The sequence below is a fragment of the Brassica oleracea genome, chromosome C7 (assembly GCF_000695525.1).
Source record: "Brassica oleracea var. oleracea cultivar TO1000 chromosome C7, BOL, whole genome shotgun sequence".
In the NCBI taxonomy this organism is placed as follows: Eukaryota; Viridiplantae; Streptophyta; class Magnoliopsida; order Brassicales; family Brassicaceae; genus Brassica; species Brassica oleracea.
In genome coordinates, this window is record NC_027754.1 from 38,671,846 (window position 1) to 38,690,729 (window position 18,884).

An 18,884-nucleotide genomic window follows, 5' to 3' on the forward strand; every position below is an offset into this window, starting at 1 on the left:
TTTTACTTTTCCGATTTACTTGCTTCTTATTTTAATACTTGTTCCTTCTTTATTGGTTGTTGGTTAAGGCATTCTGTTATGTCGTACATAAACAATTAATATTTATAATCCATTTGTTTGTAATTGTTGAGCAAACAAAATTCCTATGAGTTACTAATTACAATTTTTTTTATTTAATAAAACCTTATTTGTCAAACTATTTTATAATATGCATGCATTATATAGGTCTATTATTTTTTTTTTGTTCCCATCATACAAATTACAATACTGGATTCTGGGTGGAGATTTTGAAAATCAGAAACCAAATCAACATGCCACTCATTCTTATTAAACCACACATTATTTAGATTTCAGATTTGTCTGCATCTTATTTTCTCCTCTTTAAAATTATTTTTCCACTTTTGGTTTTCTTTTGAAACCATTTGCAGACAAATTGAATGTTTATTGGAATGTATAGAACATGCATACATACAATTAGGCCTGGGCAAAATAACCGGAACCGAAGAACCGAACCGGAACCGAACCGAAATACCCGAAACCAAAATCGGACTAATACCCTCAAATACCCGAACGGTTCCTATATTTTTATATCCGAAATAACCGAACCGAACCAGAACCGAACCGAGAACCGAACGGGTACCCGAATATATAAAAATATTAATTATATATACATATAACATCACTAAATATATATTTTTAATTTAAAATTCTATTAAAAGTACCTGAAAATAATTGAGGATAACTAAATTATTATAAAGTATCCAAACTACCCGAAAGTATCCAAACTATCCAGATAGTTTTATCCGAAATATCCAAAGTAATCAGAAATATCCAAATTTTTTATCTAAATCATCCTAATTATTTGATATTTTACCCTAAATAACCGATATTTTATCCAAATTATCCGAACTACCCGAACTATCCGAACCCGAACCGGATCCAAATGAGAACCGAACTTTTTCTGGATATTTTCCGGTTCCTACATTTACTATCCGAACCGAACCGAACCCGAAACTATCCGAACCGAACCGAACCGAAAATAGGTCAAGTACTAAATGGATCCTCTATCCCCTATCCGAACTACCCAAAACCCGAAATACCCGAACCGAACCGAACCGATACCCGAAATGCCCAGGCCTACATACAATACACACACAAGAAATGTGTATATAAGGCCATGATTATCCCTAAGAAACCCAATCGCGGGCATGGTTTCTTAGTTTTAAAAAAAAAAAAAAATTAAAAAGCAAACCAATCGCGGGCCGCCACGTGTCAGTGGGGCCCGCGAACAGTGTAAGAAATTCACTAAGATCGGTTCTTAATTAGTAATTTTTGTAACTGATCCTTAAAAGTTTTGTTGGGGTCCACGTCTACGCACTAAGAAACTCACTAAGTACCCCGGATAATCATGCTCTAAGTAAGTGAAAGTGGGCTGTATATATCTCAGTCACTCACAGGATCCAATAAAGCTAAATTCCTCTGTTACTCCACTAACTCTCAAAGCCCCATTTGTATATTTATTAAATACGAAATTTTTATTTATTTATAAAAAATACATTCAAACTAGTATGATTTATTCGAACACCAATTCTGGCGCCCAAAAAGATTCAAGGTTCTTCAAGCAATCCATCACACCATTCTTCAAGCAATCCATCACACCATACATATAGTAGATTAGATATACGCGTGCATCTCTTTAGTACTTTTAATAAATAAAAACAAATAACCCAGAGTCCATACTTGCTTTTCAATTAGTTGACACAATAATCTTATCATTATCATTGAAATCTTACTAAAAAGATGTACAGGTATTAGATCACTGTAGATTAGTTAAAAAAAATCTTTTCAATTAGTTTTCTTTTTGACAAAAAATCTTTTCGATTAGTTTTTTTTTGACAAAAAATCTTTTCGATTAGTTGTCTTGCATCTTTTGTTTACGAATTCGTTTAATTTTAAAATAAATTATAAACATTATGAAATATTTTTATATTCACTATCTGTAACATTTTTCATGTAATTCTTAAAATAGCTCAATGACATGGTCATGTTCTACTAAAAACATATTTTCATCTCATTTTAATAGCCACCCTGCTTAGTCTACAAATGTATTAGTCAAAAAATAAAATGATCTACATGTATATATGTGATTGTAAGTTTGTCATAATTAGGCCTGGGACGGATCCGGATATCCGGGAAATTCGGGGTACTCGGATCCGAATCAGGATCCGTCGGATCCGTGAACTTAATATCCGGATCCGGATTCGTAGTTTTCGGAAATCCGGATTTCGAATATCCGTCCCGATATTGTATTATCCGCGGATATCCGGATCCGAATCCGTAAAAATAATTAAAAATAATATTTTTTAATTTTTTTTAATATAATATATAAATCAAATATTTATAAATATATTTATATATGTCAATATATTGTAAAAACTAAAATATAATATTATAAGATTAATTCATGTATAAATATTAATATATCAAATATAAATATTAATGAAATTTAAAAATTTAATGTGTTTTAAAAATACGGATCCGGATATCCGGATCTAAAAATTAAGATATCCGGATTTGGATTCGGTTTGGACGGATTCAAGATTTTACTATCCGGATTCGGATCCGGACATCCCTGATATCATATTTTCGGAGCGGATCCGGAGCGGATCTCGGATCGAATCCGGATCTCGGATAATAAGTCTCAGGCCTAGTCATAATGGACACTAGACCCTGATCCGCGCGCCAGCGCGGATATGAATTTTCAGTTTTTAATTATTTATTTTATTAAATGATGTATTTGTAATATTCGTTCATATTATATTCATTAAGTAATTTTTTTTTTTTGCATCTTAAACTATCTATTTTTTACGAATGTGTGATATGATATAAAAAATATAAAAAAATGAGTACAGAGTTAATTAGATAATTTTTAAAATAGAAATTTTTCTTTCGTGTGCGATATCATATAAATAATGATCCGCCCAGTTAACAAAAATCATGATTATTTTATGTGTAATTTTTTTTGACCATTTCCTTATAACTATATTAAATTTAACATATTTTAATTAGAATATTTTTAATATCTTTACCTTTTTATTTGAAATGCAACTCAATATTTTTAAAAAAATTATAACAAAATATTTAAAAATATTTTTATAATTTGTTTGAAAAATATGAAAATTACATTTTAAATTAAACTTATCCTAAAATATGATAAGTTTTGATGTAGACGAAAACTCAAATTATGTCAAAAAATAATGATTTTCAATGATAATAAAAATTTTAATTGATTATTTTTTAAAAAATACATTTACAAAAATATTGTCATTATATATAATTTTTAAAAACATAGCCATTATATATAATTTTTAAAAACATAGCCATTATATATAATTTTTAAAAACATAGCCATTCTAAAATATTTTTTGAATAAATAATTATTTTTAAATTTAATCAACTGAAAATAATATCCGTACAATTGTGTGAGTCAAATTCTAGTTTTATTGATGCATATTATATATTAGTGCTGCATGTTTTAGCTAACATTTTAATGATGCACGTTTTGAAAAATCTCCTTTATTAAAATTATGCACGTAAGGACAACTCATGAGTTTTTTTGGTTGATTAAATGACATTATGTCCAAAATTATTTAAGGATATTTCATTAAGGTAACGGAAAAAAACAAACAATAAAATAAAAAGTTTAAATTCATTTAAGCATATTTCATTAATGTAACTGAAAAGACAAGTAATAAATTAGGCAGTTTTATTCGTTTTAGGATATTTCATAAATGCAACTGAAAAAGACAAGCAAAAAAAAAGAAATTTAACTAATGAAGTAAAAAAAATTTCAAATGAGTATTTCTCTTTTAATAATATAGATTTATTTAAATTCATGGTTTCTAACATTTTTCATGTATTTTTTAAAAGATCTCAATCACATGTTTATATTCTAGTAGATATTTTTGGTTTCATTTAAACATTTAATACTGCTAGGAGGAAATCCAAACTTTGCCTTTTAATTTCTTGTTTATTTTTTCGGCCACGATAGCTTTCTCTTATTATATAGTATTTATTTTCATTGTTAACATTCTCTGAGAAAGCAATATTATTTTTGTCAGCGCTGTATATAAAGTTATAGCTGTAGAAATTGACTTAGAGGCATTATAAGGATTGTGTAATGATGGTTGCTTGCCATTATAGATTCACTTTTCATCATCAGGTTGGGTGAAACTAATATCTCACATGTATTCCATTTACCCCTAAAGTTCAAAAACTATCATCACTAATCTTCAACTAATCACCTAAATTATCGCCAATGTATAAAATCTTCAAGGTACATACGTGAGCGGTGAGCAAAATGCATTAATTAACTGCGAACACAAAATGATAGACATTATTTTTTTTGAAAAAAAATACACACATATTGCATGTACTTTCATTTTCCTTATATCCTATCATCGCTGCATGCACAGTATGAATATACACATGCATTTGCGTGAAGTGTTTATTTTACTTTCAAATGATTTTATAGCCTATAGGAATATAAATATATAATGTAGCCTTGATTTCTCAAAAAAAAATGTAGCCTTGAAGTAGAATGATATACGTTTTACAAACTCGTGCTATTAGGACCAATGGTTCTAAATTTTCTGATTTGTTTTGTAAAAAATAAATAGATAGCAATAATGAGAATAAATGCATAGAAGCATGCGTCATTTGATTTCTCTTTTGTTAGTGTTTTGTTGTCACGCGTGTCTTTTTCGCAACAACAGTGTAGTATGTTTTGCCTTTTATCATATGACGGTTCCACCCCCCAACTGAACTATAGGATATATGCGATATATGAGATTTTGCAATATGAATTAGAGTTTGATGCAGTGCAGGTGCTCTTGGTTTGGATGCAGGTGTTCTTAGTCTGCTTTATTTAAATGCAAGTATTCTTAGGTTAAGAGGTTGACTAAAATATTTAGACTTACACAGAATGAGGGTTTTACCATTTTTCTTTTCAAAGAATCCGCACAAACTGAAGTGTCAAAGAGAAATTATAATAATAGATTGAACGTTTGCTTACGACGGAATCATCATTATTATATATTTTTATCATTTGGTAGGAAGAAAATCGTGTTTATACATTAAAATACACAACATTTCATGATGGTAAGAAAAAATCTTTTAATGATTGTAATGTTCGAAATGTTTCGGTGCTGGATTGTGATTTCTTGGTGAAATTATACTGGAAAATTTTCTTACACAATAATGGGATTAAATCCCACTATTGAAAAATGTTTGAACAGCAGCTTAGTATTTCGAATTGAGTTAGACATCAAGATTTTGATTGGATATATGTATTCAAGTTATTTTGTTTGTATATGTAAAATATATCCATTTTTAGATTTTTTTTTCTGGTTTCACAAAAATAAATTTTCTATATTTTAAGGTATTTTGTATATTTTAAAATAATAATTACAAATATTTAAATTGATTAAATATAATTGGTTGATGGTTACTAAAAAATATATAAGAAAATTAAATAATAAATTTAATATAATTATTTATGATATTTTAATATGTATAAATATTCTTAAAAATTCAAGAACGGGAGGAGTATTAATTTAGAGGAAAATTCTTTAAATTTGGAAGTACACAAGACATAAACAAAAAAGGGTGGAAAAGAAAAGAACAATAATAATAAAAGTTTCCTCAAGAGAATGATGAAAGAATTGAACATTCTTCAAAAGTAAACAAAGAGGATGAAATAAAGAGAAAAAAGATAACGATTGATGGGAGTGAGGCCATTTCAATATATATATGATATAATGTGACTACTTTTTTTTTTTTAAGAAATACTACCCTTAGTGTTATTTTTTTTGACATTTGTTATATGATTATATCACACTTTTCGATTTTATTTCAGGTTCATAATGAAACGATTTGTCATAGTGTGAAATGACAATATATAATCCATATGAGCTTTAATTTTGTTCAAAATGAACTAATTAGTTCAAATAAAACAGCTTAACTACGCAACGTCAATAATATCTAAGTTAATTATGCAAAAGGAGTTACACTCACAATCTAAAAATAAATACATACATTTATATTAAAATAAATAAATAATTATCATGTAGCCGTTTATTAGATGAACAAATATTTTATCCGTAACTTCAGTCAGTTAGTTTTGTGTGTAGTATATACATTTTCTTTTTTTTGAAACTTAGTATATACATTTTCTCAAAGGATAAATAAACACTTTCGCTTATATGGTTGAAAAGAATATTTTTTGTCAACCTCATCACAATTAAACAGAAGATGATTTGACACTAATTTCTATATTCCTCACATAAAGCCAGATTAGATGTCAGTTTTGTCATATAGTTTAAGTAGTCTGATATCACCCCCCCACCCCCCACCCACTAACCAATTCTCTTTTTGGATGTATGAAAAGGGTTTGTTGTTAATGTAGTTTCTGTTACTGGTGCAGTTAAAAACACTCAAACTACTTTTTTCTTGTTAAGACACTCGTATTAGTTTATAATATTTGAACAAATTTAATATACATGGCCCATGCTTTTATTTTGTCATATGTGTTGTGGGCACAGAGACGCTATAGCTTGAAGTTATGAGAACATTTAAAGTGGCAATAATACATTATCATTCACCTATGAAATTCCATAACATTTTCAAAAGTTGTTAAGCAGATTAGATGGTAGAGCCAATGAACAAAAACAAACAAAATTAATTTATCAAAACATGTAATCATGTTGTTCATGGAAAAGAGATGGTATACTTTTTGGAAATAGATGAGTATTCATTCCCACGGGATTCTGAATCAACAACCCTAATCATCATTTTCATTTCAAAACCTTGTCTTTTCTTTTTGATTTATGCCACATTTTCAAAACAAAATGTTATGATTGTAGGGTGAAAATGGTTGAGAGTTGGAGGACAGCCCATATGCCCATTGACCTTTCCTTTTTCTGTAACCAGAGTGGATTTTTGTTTCACTCTTCTATAAGCTGAAGCTGATGTAAAAAACTGAAGTTAGTAGTCTACACAATTAATTTTGTGTATAACACACAATGTATACATTTCCTGAGACCTAGCTTATGAGTTATGAATTATAACGGGCCCAAGTTGTTCATATATTACGAGATAGAGTTAACCAGTTTTTCTCGTATCTTGTGGAACCAACATTTTGGAAAGACTTGAATAGACAGATATGGTAACTTCTGTAACCCTATCAACAGAAAGATGAGGAAAAAACATATAGATTCTTGAGATTGTTTCGTATACAACCAAATTATAAATGATTTGGTCGTTGAAACGGTGGAAAAGTCATTTTCCCCAACCAAATAACAAGTAGGAACTTGGAATCTGAAGATTGCAGTTTACATTCTAAGTGGGGTCAAAGTTTATTTACAACATGAAGTTTATATTAATATAAGAACTGGTGGGTTACAAACTGTAGTAACCACATCCGGAAACCCTAAAGATTATTGTAATATTCTTCGATGCCTTTAGCTAGCAACAAAACATTTTTATTTATATCTGCACTCTGAGATAGTAGTATAAGCTCAAAGATTATGGTAACACTTCGTTACCTTTCTTATCAGAATCAAGACTTTCATTCACAGTAAAAAATCAAATATTTTCGAACATTTTATAACTTTCATATGACAATTCTTATTTTTTTTTGTCTTTGATTCTGGCTACAAATGGTTACAACAGTATGACTGTTTTCTCCTAATTCAAAGTTCAAACAACATATTCTTATTTCATAATAATTAATATTTATTAGTGTTAATAAACCAACTTCCATGATAATTTTATCATCTGATGTGCAACCTTTACTCCATGACGAACTGGCCCGATTAGGGTTTTAAAGAGCGATTATAAAGGTAACGGGGTTTGTTTATTCATATTGTATAACTATACGGCTGATTTAGAAACGTATAAAAGTATGAGACCCTTAAACAGAAAATATGTAAGAAAATAATAACTGTTCCATTATTAAACACTTTTGTAATAACTTGTAAAGAAGTAGTTATAGTAAGCGCCGTTTCCGGCTTACAGAGCAAGAAAACTAAGCGGCGTAAATGGACATCAGAATCCTTAACGGTGGCGGCGGAGAGCAGCTGGAGACTTTCGAAGAAGCTGATGCTGCTACAGTGACCAATCTCGGCAATAAGAAACAACCATCCATGTCACCATCAGTTTCCTCCACATCGGTGGTGATTGATTCGTTTGAGGAGGAGGATGAGTTTGAGTGGGTGGCTGTTGAAAGAGAGGATAAAGCTTATCCGGAGATTGAGGAAGTTGAGGATGCTTTCTCTGCACTTCAACTGTGAGTTTTGAAAGGTTGTTTCTTTACAAGTATTAAGGGGTTCTCAAGATTAAAAGGAAGTCATCTTTATATGTTAGGATGTTCAATGATGATGATGATAAAGACCAAGTTTCAGATCAGTCGGAGTTTGTAGATTGGATTGAGCCTCCATTGCAGCTCTGCAATACTAGTCTTCTGCAGCCTTATATGCTGGACAGATTCTACGACGCCTTTCATATGTTTCAGACCGATCCGTCAGTTCAGGTTCTGTATTGTTTTTATAGCTGTCTTGAGTTCCATCATTTGCTAATGATGTAACTGAGAGAAAACATTTGGTGTCTACTGTTGTTGCAGAGAATGGTTATGTCATTGGCTTCAGACAGGGCTGTTTGGGATGCGGTGATGAACAATGAGGTTGTCCGTGAGCTCATCACCAACGGTAAGAAAAATATAAAAAGTGGACTGTTGTTGGGTTCTAAACGATGATGATTATGTGCAAGACTTTTCATTGATTTTGATAACGCAGCTGAGAGGTCAGAAGAAGACTCTGGTATAACCATGAACTTCATAAGGAGGTTGCTTCAGAGAAGTGCCGTCAAAATCATGGACGCAATGGAAGGAGTCACAAAGTACGTCACCGACCTCTTCATCGGAGATGATACGGTTGTGTTAGCCACAGGTGCTCCCCCTGTGATGGAGAAGCTTCAGATGACGGTTCTGCTCACCATTGTTGTCCTGCTTATCGTGTTCGTAACCAGAGCCACAAGAGCTAGATAGTATTAAACACTCATGGTCCATCGCCTGCGTTACAATTGTATAAGAGATCTCTGCAGCTGTGATCCTTGTGCTACTATTGTTGTAATAAAAGAAAAACAGTGATTTCAATCACAACATATACATCATTTGAAAACATTAATCCCAACTAAATTAGATGTAAGAATAAAGTTACATTCACATTTTGTTTTTCTAAACGACTTTGAAATCAGTTCTTATCAATAGCAAATTACAAAGGATCTCCATAAACTTCAGATGAAAGCGTGATCAAAACACAACACAAACACCTTACAGTTTCTTTTAAAGAGAAAAGGAAATGATGATAGTTTTTATGTACAGTGCAGAGCCACCGAGCCATCCATGACGACACCAGTGATTAGGTGCTTGAGCTACCGAGATCAAAGTCCATTGTGTAATCATACTCGATCGTTGGAATAACTGATGCCATGAACTTCAAGAACAGGAAAAGGTACCTGGGAAAAAAAAAAATAGCAAATGGTGTAATCAGCAAAAGGCCACAATGAACTATAAGAAGAGCTTTTTCTTTTTGCAATATAAACCACTCTCTCACTTGTCAACTTCAGGCTCTACTCCACGCGACATTAATACATCAATGATCTTCTTCATAACAGCTCCATGTCGACATGGATGGACTGAAGCATGTTTCCCAGGCAAGTGTGGATGATCTTCAATTGTGACCTGTGTAGTTTTTTTTTTAACAGAGGTTTGCACAATTAATCTACAACATTGGTCAGACTCAAGAGGATTTACAAAGTTTTATTTAGCTTCGTCTCATTTTTTACCGTCTTACGAGCATGGTCTTGGCTTACATCCTCCATTACAAGTTCAGGTTGCAGCAGCATCCTTGACTACAAGGTAGATAAAAAGAACATAAACAAGCAGTAAAATCCAAGAGTTCTAAGAACGAAACAAGGAATTAAACAAGATGCAGACCTCATCATAACCGGTCAGCCAAACACGAGGAGTTTGGAAATACTTATCATACCTGAACCAAAGTGAAGTGTTATGAGTTTGCTATTAATCCAAAAGAATGAGTGGGAATCTAGACAATAAAGCAGTGAGAAATTCGTTGGGAATATTAAGACTTACGTGATGCTGATATCATATGTCCGAGTTCGGAGAATGTTGTCGTCATCAGGTTCGTGAGCCACAAGATAAGTTGCCTAGACTCAAGGAAGAATAAAGATTTGTCAACTGGAAGTCACATGAGATAGTAACGAAGAAGGAAAAGAAACTCACCGGATCATTTTCCACCACATTGTCAGCCTCATCAAACTCTTCCATATCTGGAATATCATCCTCCTCCTCCTCCTCAGCTCCAAAATACGTAGGTATAGATCGTATACCTCTTTTCTCGTTAATATCCAAGGCATCCATGGACGGCAAGTTCTCATCTTCATTGCCTTTATCTAAAGCACCAAATAATCAAAGACAAAAGATTAAACCGTGAGGAGAGTGAATTCGGAAAGGCAGTAAACTAATATTCACCTTTGGGTTTCCCATAAGTTGCCAGCCAACCATCATCATCTTCATCATCAACCAACACTTCACCTCCAGCAGCTTCGTATTCCTCTGCCACAGATGCAGCTCTCCGTAGACAAGGTACTGTTCATTCAACCCCAGTAAACTTAAAAGAGAAATGTGCATAACATAAACAACAAATCAAACATAAAAAAGAAGCTCAGATTCACCGTTTCTAGTAATCAAAAACTGTTTCTCCAAGGGTAAGTATGACTTCCTCTTGCCAGGGTCACCAGATTCCCTAGTTAAAAGCAAAACCCAAGCTTAAACATCAACTTGATCTCATCACAATCTCACAAACTAGTATACAAAACACTAAAAGTCAATAGCTTTATCCTTTGAGAGACCCATTCACCCATATACCTCAACGATCGAGTTTACAGCAAACCCATATCGTATAATGGCAAAATTCACAAACCTCAAAAATTAAAAATCGCGACTTTGTAATTCACATTCATCAATAAAAACTCAAAACTTTTTTTTAGCTAACCATGACCAGGTAGGGCACTTGGAGACGAGATTATCGCCGGCGAGCACGAACTCGCTGACGCTGAGGACTCCCTTCTCCTTGAACGCCGAGGTCGTACGAGGACCTGTGAATCTCTCCACCGTCCCTTTGTATGCTTCATGAAGCTTCTGCGTAAACATTATATTTTTGATCTCGCGATCAATTGGAGAATCTGAGCAAATTTTAGTTATTATCGAGAGAATGATAATTCTTCTCGTATTGAAGACGACTTCTTATCGGAGATTCGATTGTGTGCACAAGTTATCTTGGAAGATTCCGTCTTCATTGATCCTCACACTTTTATATATTTACGTTTTGCCCCCTTTCTTTTTATATTTTTCATTAGTGACTAATTTTAAAGAGTTTTAAAAATAATTTTAAGTGGATTATGAATGTTACATTGATTTTAGTTTTTTTTTTCTTTTTTGTCCACTACATTGATTTTAGTTAGAAAATTCTACCTCATATAAAAAAAAAAATCACGAGATTTATATTCTGATATATTTAACTGAGAAACAGAAACTCCACTAATATACATTCAAATCACCAAAACATCTACTCAAATTTAACATTGAATTTTAAATTACAATTTAAAATCACAAGTTCAATAATACTATTTTTTATATAAATTTCTAAAATTCATATTTGAATAAATAGTGTAATTTTTTTTTTAATTTTTCATATGAATAAATCACTTCAAATGTCAATTTGAATACACTCACTTTTCATCTTTCATGGTTTCACATCATTTGAGATAATATGTTTGGGAGATTAACTACTAACAGAAGTGGTTTCTTGGCAATCACGCTTCCTAGTCAGTTTCCCCCAGAACCAATGCTTCTCCCAAAGTCCAGCCACCTTCTCGATCGGAACATTCTTAGTCTCCGGCAGAAACAGCTGCACCGCCACCGTCATCACCGCCACCCACCCTCCATAAAAGAAGAAAATCCCCGCTTGGAACTTGCACAACATCGGTGGCACGCTTTGAGCCACCGCGAAAGTAAACACAAAACTCACCGCCACCGTCACACTCTGCGCCGCTGACCTAATCTCCAGCGGAAAGATCTCGCTCGGTACAAGCCACCCTAGTGGACCCCACGACCACCCAAACCCCGCCACGTATACACACACCAAAACCACAACCGCGTAACCGTACCTTTCCCCGATCACACCGTCGTGAGCCTCAGCCACCATGATGATCACACCGATGATAACTTGCGACGCAAGCATCTGCAACCCTCCTACGAGAAACAGAGTCTTTCTACCGATTCTGTCCACCACAAGCATCGACAAGAACGTCGAAGCTGTTCCCACGATCCCGCTCACGAGCGTCGACATCAGCGAACCGCTCTCTCCAAACCCGACGGTTCGAAACAGAACAGGTGCGTAGAAAGCGACGACGTTGATGCCCGTAACCTGCTGAAAGAACGGTATAGCAAACGCCATCGCTAACTCAGGCCTGTATCTTGTCTGGAGCAAGTTCAAGAACCCATGTCGTGCGTTTGAGTTTGGCTCAGAACTCGCCTCAACGAGATCGGCAAGCTCGTCTTGTACATCGTTTGTTCCACGGATACGACGTAGCATGAGCTCGGCCTTGTGAACGTCTCCGGTGGTTTGTATGATACTGTTGGGCGTCTCAGGGAGAAAGAGTGCGCCTAACGTGAGGATTGAAGCTGGAACCGCCGCTGTGGCCAGAGAGATTCTCCAGCCGTAGCCTTCTTTGATCTTTTGAGTTTCGTAGTTTGTGAAGTTTGCGGTTAAAAACCCTATTCCGATGCAGAGTTGAAAACCATTGCTGATTGCTCCTCTGTATCTCGCTGGCGCCATCTCCGATAGATATAGAGGAACCGACTGAACAAATACTAACAAACGTAAACAAACAACTCTTGTATACATCAGTCTTCTAAAAATCGGTTTAAACAGCGTTTAAGCACATGTCTATGCACCAATCCCTTATAAAGAATCTAACTACTGTTGAACGATTTTTTAAACATTAGTATATATATTGTAACCATGTTCACTTATTACATTGACCAACTAAATGGAAATATATTGGAGAGCAAGATGTGTATCTTGTGAACTAATTGTTACCGGACGATTGAAATCCGGTTATGAAGTGAATTCTATGAAATCCAAACCAAATATATTATATAAATTTTATTGTGATAGAGATTAGTTAATTTAGATTTATATTATAAGATTTAGATAAGTTATATTCCTAGTTAAATATGTCTAAGTCTTGTGTATATACAAATCTCTTGTAAGTTATCAAGACGACACAATAATATTTAGTCCTATCTCTACTTTACACAACTCGTACCTGGTTTGCGAATCCAACTCCTACACCTAACAAGAGACGTGCAATGATGAGCATAGCAACGTTTTGAGCAGAGCCGCCGAGAGCAGAGCCAGCAAGAAAAGCCACGCCGCCTAGAAATATAGAGGGCTTGCGACCCCAAGAACGAGTCACTGATGAAGCTAACAGAGTAGCTATGAAACCGGAGACGTAGAGAGAAGACGTGAAGGACGTAAGAAGTTGGCTATTGAAAAGGCAATAGTGGTTCTTGTTGTTATGGCTTCTTCTTATTCTGTCTTCTTCTTGGAGCTTATACACTTTTGGAAAAAAAATTTCAAGAAATGGCCCCATTGACATCACTCCACCTACGTAGGTCATTAATTACATGATTTCCATATTATATCTAAAACACGTTTAATAAAATCCTTTTTAATTTATCGGCCATATAAACCAATTTGTTTGCGTTTTCTTTCTAGTTTTAATCTATACTTTTCTCATGTCAGCTATATTTATGTATCATTTTTTATAATTGAGAATACAACCACAAAACATGGATTTGAAACGATCGAAAACTATAAGTATATGTTATGTATGTAAACCTGAAACTCCGATGTCGTAGCCGAAGATGACACCTCCCATGGCGGCCATGACACATGAAGCCACCACAAAATAAGTTATCTTCCCGCCAGATTCTGATGCAGCCATGGCTCCTTTTCTTGATTCTTTTTCTTCCATGTCCACGTAGAGAGACAGTCAGACACAACACAAACTAGTGATAACTTTTCTTCAAAGTAAAATAGAAACCAGGCTGTAAACTTAAACATAAATGGCCAAAGAAATCTTTCTTAGAGAGTAGATTTTAGTCTATATCATCTTAATGTTGATGAGATTCGAGGTATGCAAACTTGTTGGACCACTGGAGTGTCTTTTTTGAAATCGAGTGTGGAACTCTTGGTTGTTGTTTGGCTAATGAGAAATCTATAGTGCACAATAGTAAGAAGAGACATGTGAAGAAAGACTTTTCTATTGCGTAGACAAGTCAAAAGTTTATTTGTTTCTTTATTTTGCCTACTACAATCATTATCTTTTTGTTTGTTGTTTGATATAACATTTGATTTGATGAAGAAAGAGGAGATGATTATCTTCTTAAAGTAAACGATTGGATGATAAGCTCTGGAGATGAGATTGGACCCACTAAGTTGCATGTTTTGACTGTTTAATAGTCCAATAATATAAGACTGAGACTATGTACAATGGTCTAATTCAACATCCTGCTTTACACATTTTTACAATCCACATCATCGTCTTTTTCTTCCACATATTAATTCAACACCCATATAAATTTTTTCACTACGGTTTTGTTTTATAAAATTCAACACCATACCCCACAAATTTTAATTCATATTATTATTATATAATTTTGATAGTTAAATAAAAAAAATGATTGTAACTAAATGAAATAACTAAAATGACATAACTTAATAATTTTAAGTTTATTTTATTTTTATTCTTTACTATTTTTTTACAAAAAAAACCCTCAAATTAATATTATTAAAACAAATATACCATATAGTTGAGGTCCTAAAATTTAATATTGATAAAAATATAGAAATTACAATGAAAATGACATTTTTATTATATATATCCAAATAAAATGAAAGTAGTTTCTATTTATAGATCATTAAAAATAATGAATTTTGATATAATTTTTATTTTGTAGCAAAATGTTCAAATATAAAATAATTAAGTTTGAAATATTTGGTGGAAATAAAAATCATACAAATCTGAAACACCAATCACAATAGAAGATATAGAAGAGTGGGGTCCATTTTATTTTATGTTCTTTCAACTAGTTGAAATTATTCAATTGCTGTGAATCCACGTATGCTCTCTTTTAATTCAACACCCTCTTTACAAAAATCATTTGAAAGAATTATTCAACATGTCCATTACTGATGGTTTAAGAAGTGTATTGGAGTGTGATTATGCAGTAACGATAAAACCCTATCAAATAATGGGAACTGGAGCTTGATCCGCATCCGAGTTTGATCTTTACTTTTTTTTATAAATTGTTTTTAAACAAATATTTTTAGGTTCTTGCGAACTTATCCATGCTTAAGAATTCAACTCGAACTCTGTCCAGAAATTTATGATATTCGAATGGAGTTTCATTTTAAAACTAAAAAACCCGATATCCAAAAAATCAATTCATACTTGAATGGGACATGGATGTCCATATGATTCTATAAACAAATAAAAAAAATTTTGTTAACCGTTTTGAATTCTTGTCACGAATAAATTAATTTAACCTGTAAAATTATTATGGTTAATAAGTAAAATAAGTGATGTCGAATTACTATAGTAAATACAATTAATGAAATAGTTAGGAAAACTGAAAATATAAAATGTGGTAGAATATTTAAAAATATTTAAATTATGTTTTATACTTTGTAATAAATGATGTCGAATTAATTAGAAAAGAAAATAAATTAAGTGATTAGAATTAGTTAAAAATGAATAAAAATCTGTAAAGAAACTACTTAAAAATATGCAAATATTATTTTCTACTTTAATTTTGATAGGATAGATGTGGAGTTATATGTTGACAGATTATTATATAGGGTAATTTTAAAAGTGAAATAACAAATGACAGTTTTATGGAATTTTTTTGATTAGTTTTATTCCTTGTAGTTTTTGTATTTCACTATGTTCTGCAACATTAAACATGATGGGCCAAAATATCAAGTTAGAAGTTTAGGTCTCAATTACGACAATAAGAAAAAAGACAAAGGACTAGTAAATAATTTTATTTTAAAATTAAAAAAAAACTGTAAAATAATTATGGCTCCACTTCTAAAAATGTTACACGTGTTAATATCCGAGAATATCTATATTTTCGAAGAAAAATCAAAAGGATGACTTTCCTCTTCAAAATTCAAAGCCCAGAGAAAATTTAAAAGGGTGGAACTTTTGTTTCTCCTCGGACGATCTCGTCGTCGTCGTCGTCGTCGTCGTCGTCGTCGTCGTCGTCGTCGTCGTCTTTGATCGTCTCGAGGGATTGAGTTCGATCGTCTCAAATTTCTCTGAGGACTCTTAAAGGTTTAGATGATCGATTGCTCTTGTCAATTTGTTATTTTCGATTGTCCGTTGATTTGATTGGTTAGAGATTATAATAGGTTTAAGGGTTTATGGTTCCTAAAAAGTTATCTTCTCGAGAAATGTCGTGTTCAAAGGTTTTGGCTTTCTGTACTAGTTGAAAGATGGAACTGAGTCTTATGTTTTGTTTCTTCTGAGATTGATTACAACGAATAGTAGGGCCTATGTGTTTGTGTCATAATCAAACATAGTTTGCTAAAGAATAGTTAGTATTGAGTTTATGAAGCCTTTTTTTTGTTTATTGATCTAAACAGGTTTCAAGTGATTTGTTTCAAGCGATGCCTTCTCTTATCTCGCAACAATGGCAGGAAAGAACTAGTGGATTCTTTTCTTCCTCAGGTTTAGATAGTTCATACACTAACTAACGTCTTTATCCTCTGTCTGAGTGTGTGTTTGTGGTTGAATGAAGGTTTACTATGTTTTTTTTTTTTTTTGCTGTGAATTAGGAACAAAGCTTAGGGAAGCCAGGCAGTCAGCTGGTGCTTTTGTCGGGGAAGTGGCTAAGGATGCGAAAGTGAACGTTACTGATGTTGCTGAACGAGTTGGGTCCTTGTTCAAAAGCCGGTGGGCTATTCTTCAGCAGCCTGCAACTAGGCACGCTGTGCAAGAACACCTCATAACAGCTGCTGCCACAACTGGGACTTTGGTCAGGAAAGGTATCACTGAGACTAAAGAAAAGGTTTCCGTTGGAAAGATCAAAGTGGAAGAGGTAATTTGGTCAAATAAATAAACTTCTCCAACTTTCATTTTCTAACGTGTGAGAGCTATTGTTCTTTTGATGTTCGTTTTCTTTTATTTAGGCGGCAAAAAAGACTGCACAAAAGAGCAAGACTCTTTTGACGGATATCGAAAGATGGCAGAAGGTATATATTGAGCCTTACATCTGATTCTTGCTGTTAATTTGAGCTTTGTCTCTAATGTTTGATTCTTTGTAAACCTGCAGGGCGTTGCCAGCTCAGATGGTAAGATAGTCGTGGTTTATGCAGTGAACACGCTTTATAAACCTTGGCTAATCATTCTAAAGATTATGCTTTGCTTGTCTTTTGTGCTCAGTGTTTGGTGTTGCGATTGAGGTCACTGTCCAGAGGCAGGAGTCGACCAGGCCTATTCCATTTATACTGATCAAATGCGCTGACTATCTCATATTAACAGGTAAGAATAAATTCCAACCAATTGTATCCGCACTACTTTTCAAGCTCATACCTTTGGATACTGTGCTAATCAATGCGATATTTCTTCTCCTCAGGACTTAACTCACCGAGCTTGTTCAAAGCCGAAGGAGACAAAAAGCTGATCCAGCAATTGGTTTCTGCTTACAATCAAGGTAAACCAACATTGTAACAAGTTTTCTTCTCTGACTCTTATTGCTCAGGGAGGATTCTGTGTTAAACTAGTCACTTGTTTGTCAGATCCTAGCGCATCAATACCTGAGGGCGTGAATCCAGTTGATGTCGCTGCACTCATGAAATACTATCTTGCGAGCCTTCCGACACCACTAACAACTTTTGAGCTTTATAATGAAGTCAAAGATGCAAGGTCGAGCGTTAACAGAATGAGAAAGTCACTCCAGAAGCTTTCCAGTGTGAACTATAATACACTTGAGTTCGTAACAGCGTTGTTACTTCGTGTGAGCGAGAAATCACAGCTCAACAAGGTAGGAATGTCTTATCTATAATCACTTTAACGTATTCAAGATATAAATGCATTGGTTGAGAATCGTTTTCTTGCACTTGGGACAGATGGATTCACACAGCCTAGCTATGGAGATGGCTCCGGTGATCATGTGGCGAGAAGACAAGAGGCCTGAATCGTATAGGGAATATTGGAGACACCCATCGAGGAGTCCTAAGAAAAGCAATGACTTTGAAACTGCTACTCCATGGGACTTACTCTCTGGTAGACAAAAACCACTATAAAGAACTTAAGCTTTTATACTTTCTATCATAAAAAAAAGCAGAATTCCATTGTGGTCATATTTATCGTCGATGGATATACAGATGAAGGAGAAGGTGTAGATGCATCTTCGTCAATCCCTCTGGATGATATCGTTCAAGTTGATTTTGGTGCGGTGGAGGTTGTTCAGTGCCTGATTGAACATCATAACGCGATTTTCACGGATGCAGAGGAGACTGTATGGAGGTGAAAACAACACTTTGTTGTGGATGATGAATTAACCAGTGGTTTTAGTAAATAAGCTTTGTGTTTCATAATGGTTTTTGTGTAACATTGTTTTGAGAAGTAAGAATTCAATATTTGTATTACTTCCTTCTTATATGAAATAA

At 33.6% G+C, this 18,884-nt stretch overlaps 4 protein-coding genes across 5 annotated transcripts; 2 read left to right on the plus strand and 2 right to left on the minus strand.

The window, feature by feature from the left end:
- The first annotated feature begins 7,799 nt into the window (after positions 1 to 7,799).
- Positions 7,800 to 9,311, plus strand: LOC106301307. The gene is made up of 5 exons (XM_013737671.1): positions 7,800 to 7,901; positions 8,077 to 8,347; positions 8,425 to 8,590; positions 8,681 to 8,765; positions 8,853 to 9,311. Exons 2-5 carry the CDS (start codon positions 8,100 to 8,102, stop codon positions 9,101 to 9,103), a joined length of 750 nt encoding a protein of 249 aa, XP_013593125.1. The 5' UTR covers positions 7,800 to 7,901; positions 8,077 to 8,099; the 3' UTR covers positions 9,104 to 9,311.
- Positions 9,258 to 11,399, minus strand: LOC106301306 (autophagy-related protein 3). The gene is made up of 9 exons (XM_013737670.1): positions 11,133 to 11,399; positions 10,813 to 10,883; positions 10,610 to 10,726; positions 10,361 to 10,530; positions 10,211 to 10,284; positions 10,055 to 10,106; positions 9,904 to 9,969; positions 9,672 to 9,799; positions 9,258 to 9,573 (listed from the first exon to the last, which is right to left on the minus strand). Exons 1-9 carry the CDS (start codon positions 11,288 to 11,290, stop codon positions 9,477 to 9,479), a joined length of 933 nt encoding a protein of 310 aa, XP_013593124.1. The 5' UTR covers positions 11,291 to 11,399; the 3' UTR covers positions 9,258 to 9,476.
- A 405-nt stretch (positions 11,400 to 11,804) lies between these two features.
- LOC106301684 (sugar transport protein 3) lies at positions 11,805 to 14,484 on the minus strand. The gene is made up of 3 exons (XM_013738134.1): positions 14,046 to 14,484; positions 13,471 to 13,811; positions 11,805 to 13,001 (listed from the first exon to the last, which is right to left on the minus strand). Exons 1-3 carry the CDS (start codon positions 14,179 to 14,181, stop codon positions 11,922 to 11,924), a joined length of 1,557 nt encoding a protein of 518 aa, XP_013593588.1. The 5' UTR covers positions 14,182 to 14,484; the 3' UTR covers positions 11,805 to 11,921.
- Positions 14,485 to 16,347: 1,863 nt separating this feature from the next.
- Positions 16,348 to 18,881, plus strand: LOC106306660 (uncharacterized Rho GTPase-activating protein At5g61530). Of its 2 annotated transcripts, XM_013743357.1 has the most exons (11): positions 16,366 to 16,436; positions 16,473 to 16,544; positions 16,855 to 16,941; positions 17,049 to 17,311; positions 17,403 to 17,465; positions 17,546 to 17,564; positions 17,656 to 17,754; positions 17,849 to 17,926; positions 18,012 to 18,256; positions 18,342 to 18,498; positions 18,600 to 18,881. In XM_013743357.1, the coding sequence occupies exons 3-11, from the start codon at positions 16,881 to 16,883 to the stop codon at positions 18,743 to 18,745; spliced, it is 1,131 nt and encodes a 376-aa protein (XP_013598811.1). In that variant the 5' UTR covers positions 16,366 to 16,436; positions 16,473 to 16,544; positions 16,855 to 16,880; the 3' UTR covers positions 18,746 to 18,881. The 2 variants fall into 2 exon arrangements, with proteins under 2 accessions (XP_013598810.1, XP_013598811.1); XM_013743356.1 differs by having other exon boundaries at positions 16,348 to 16,545; positions 16,857 to 16,941.
- The last annotated feature ends 3 nt before the right edge of the window (positions 18,882 to 18,884 follow it).

Excerpts from the sequence above, each read along its gene's own strand:
- LOC106301307 (XM_013737671.1), top strand. The coding sequence starts at position 8,100 with ATGGACATCAGAATCCTTAACGGTGGCGGCGGAGAGCAGCTGGAGACT. Across the intron at positions 8,591-8,680 it reads AGACCGATCCGTCAGTTCAG|AGAATGGTTATGTCATTGGC; the intron begins GTTCTGTATTGT and ends CTGTTGTTGCAG. Across the intron at positions 8,766-8,852 it reads CCGTGAGCTCATCACCAACG|CTGAGAGGTCAGAAGAAGAC; the intron begins GTAAGAAAAATA and ends TTGATAACGCAG.
- LOC106301306 (XM_013737670.1), bottom strand. The coding sequence starts at position 11,290 with ATGTTTACGCAGAAGCTTCATGAAGCATACAAAGGGACGGTGGAGAGA. Across the intron at positions 10,727-10,812 it reads GTTTTTGATTACTAGAAACG|TACCTTGTCTACGGAGAGCT; the intron begins GTGAATCTGAGC and ends TTGAATGAACAG. Across the intron at positions 9,800-9,903 it reads AAGACCATGCTCGTAAGACG|GTCACAATTGAAGATCATCC; the intron begins GTAAAAAATGAG and ends AAAACTACACAG.
- LOC106301684 (XM_013738134.1), bottom strand. The coding sequence starts at position 14,181 with ATGGAAGAAAAAGAATCAAGAAAAGGAGCCATGGCTGCATCAGAATCT. Across the intron at positions 13,812-14,045 it reads CTACGACATCGGAGTTTCAG|GTGGAGTGATGTCAATGGGG; the intron begins GTTTACATACAT and ends TGACCTACGTAG. Across the intron at positions 13,002-13,470 it reads GAGTTGGATTCGCAAACCAG|TCGGTTCCTCTATATCTATC; the intron begins GTACGAGTTGTG and ends GTATTTGTTCAG.
- LOC106306660 (XM_013743356.1), top strand. The coding sequence starts at position 16,881 with ATGCCTTCTCTTATCTCGCAACAATGGCAGGAAAGAACTAGTGGATTC. Across the intron at positions 16,942-17,048 it reads TGGATTCTTTTCTTCCTCAG|GAACAAAGCTTAGGGAAGCC; the intron begins GTTTAGATAGTT and ends GCTGTGAATTAG. Across the intron at positions 17,927-18,011 it reads GGTTTCTGCTTACAATCAAG|ATCCTAGCGCATCAATACCT; the intron begins GTAAACCAACAT and ends CTTGTTTGTCAG.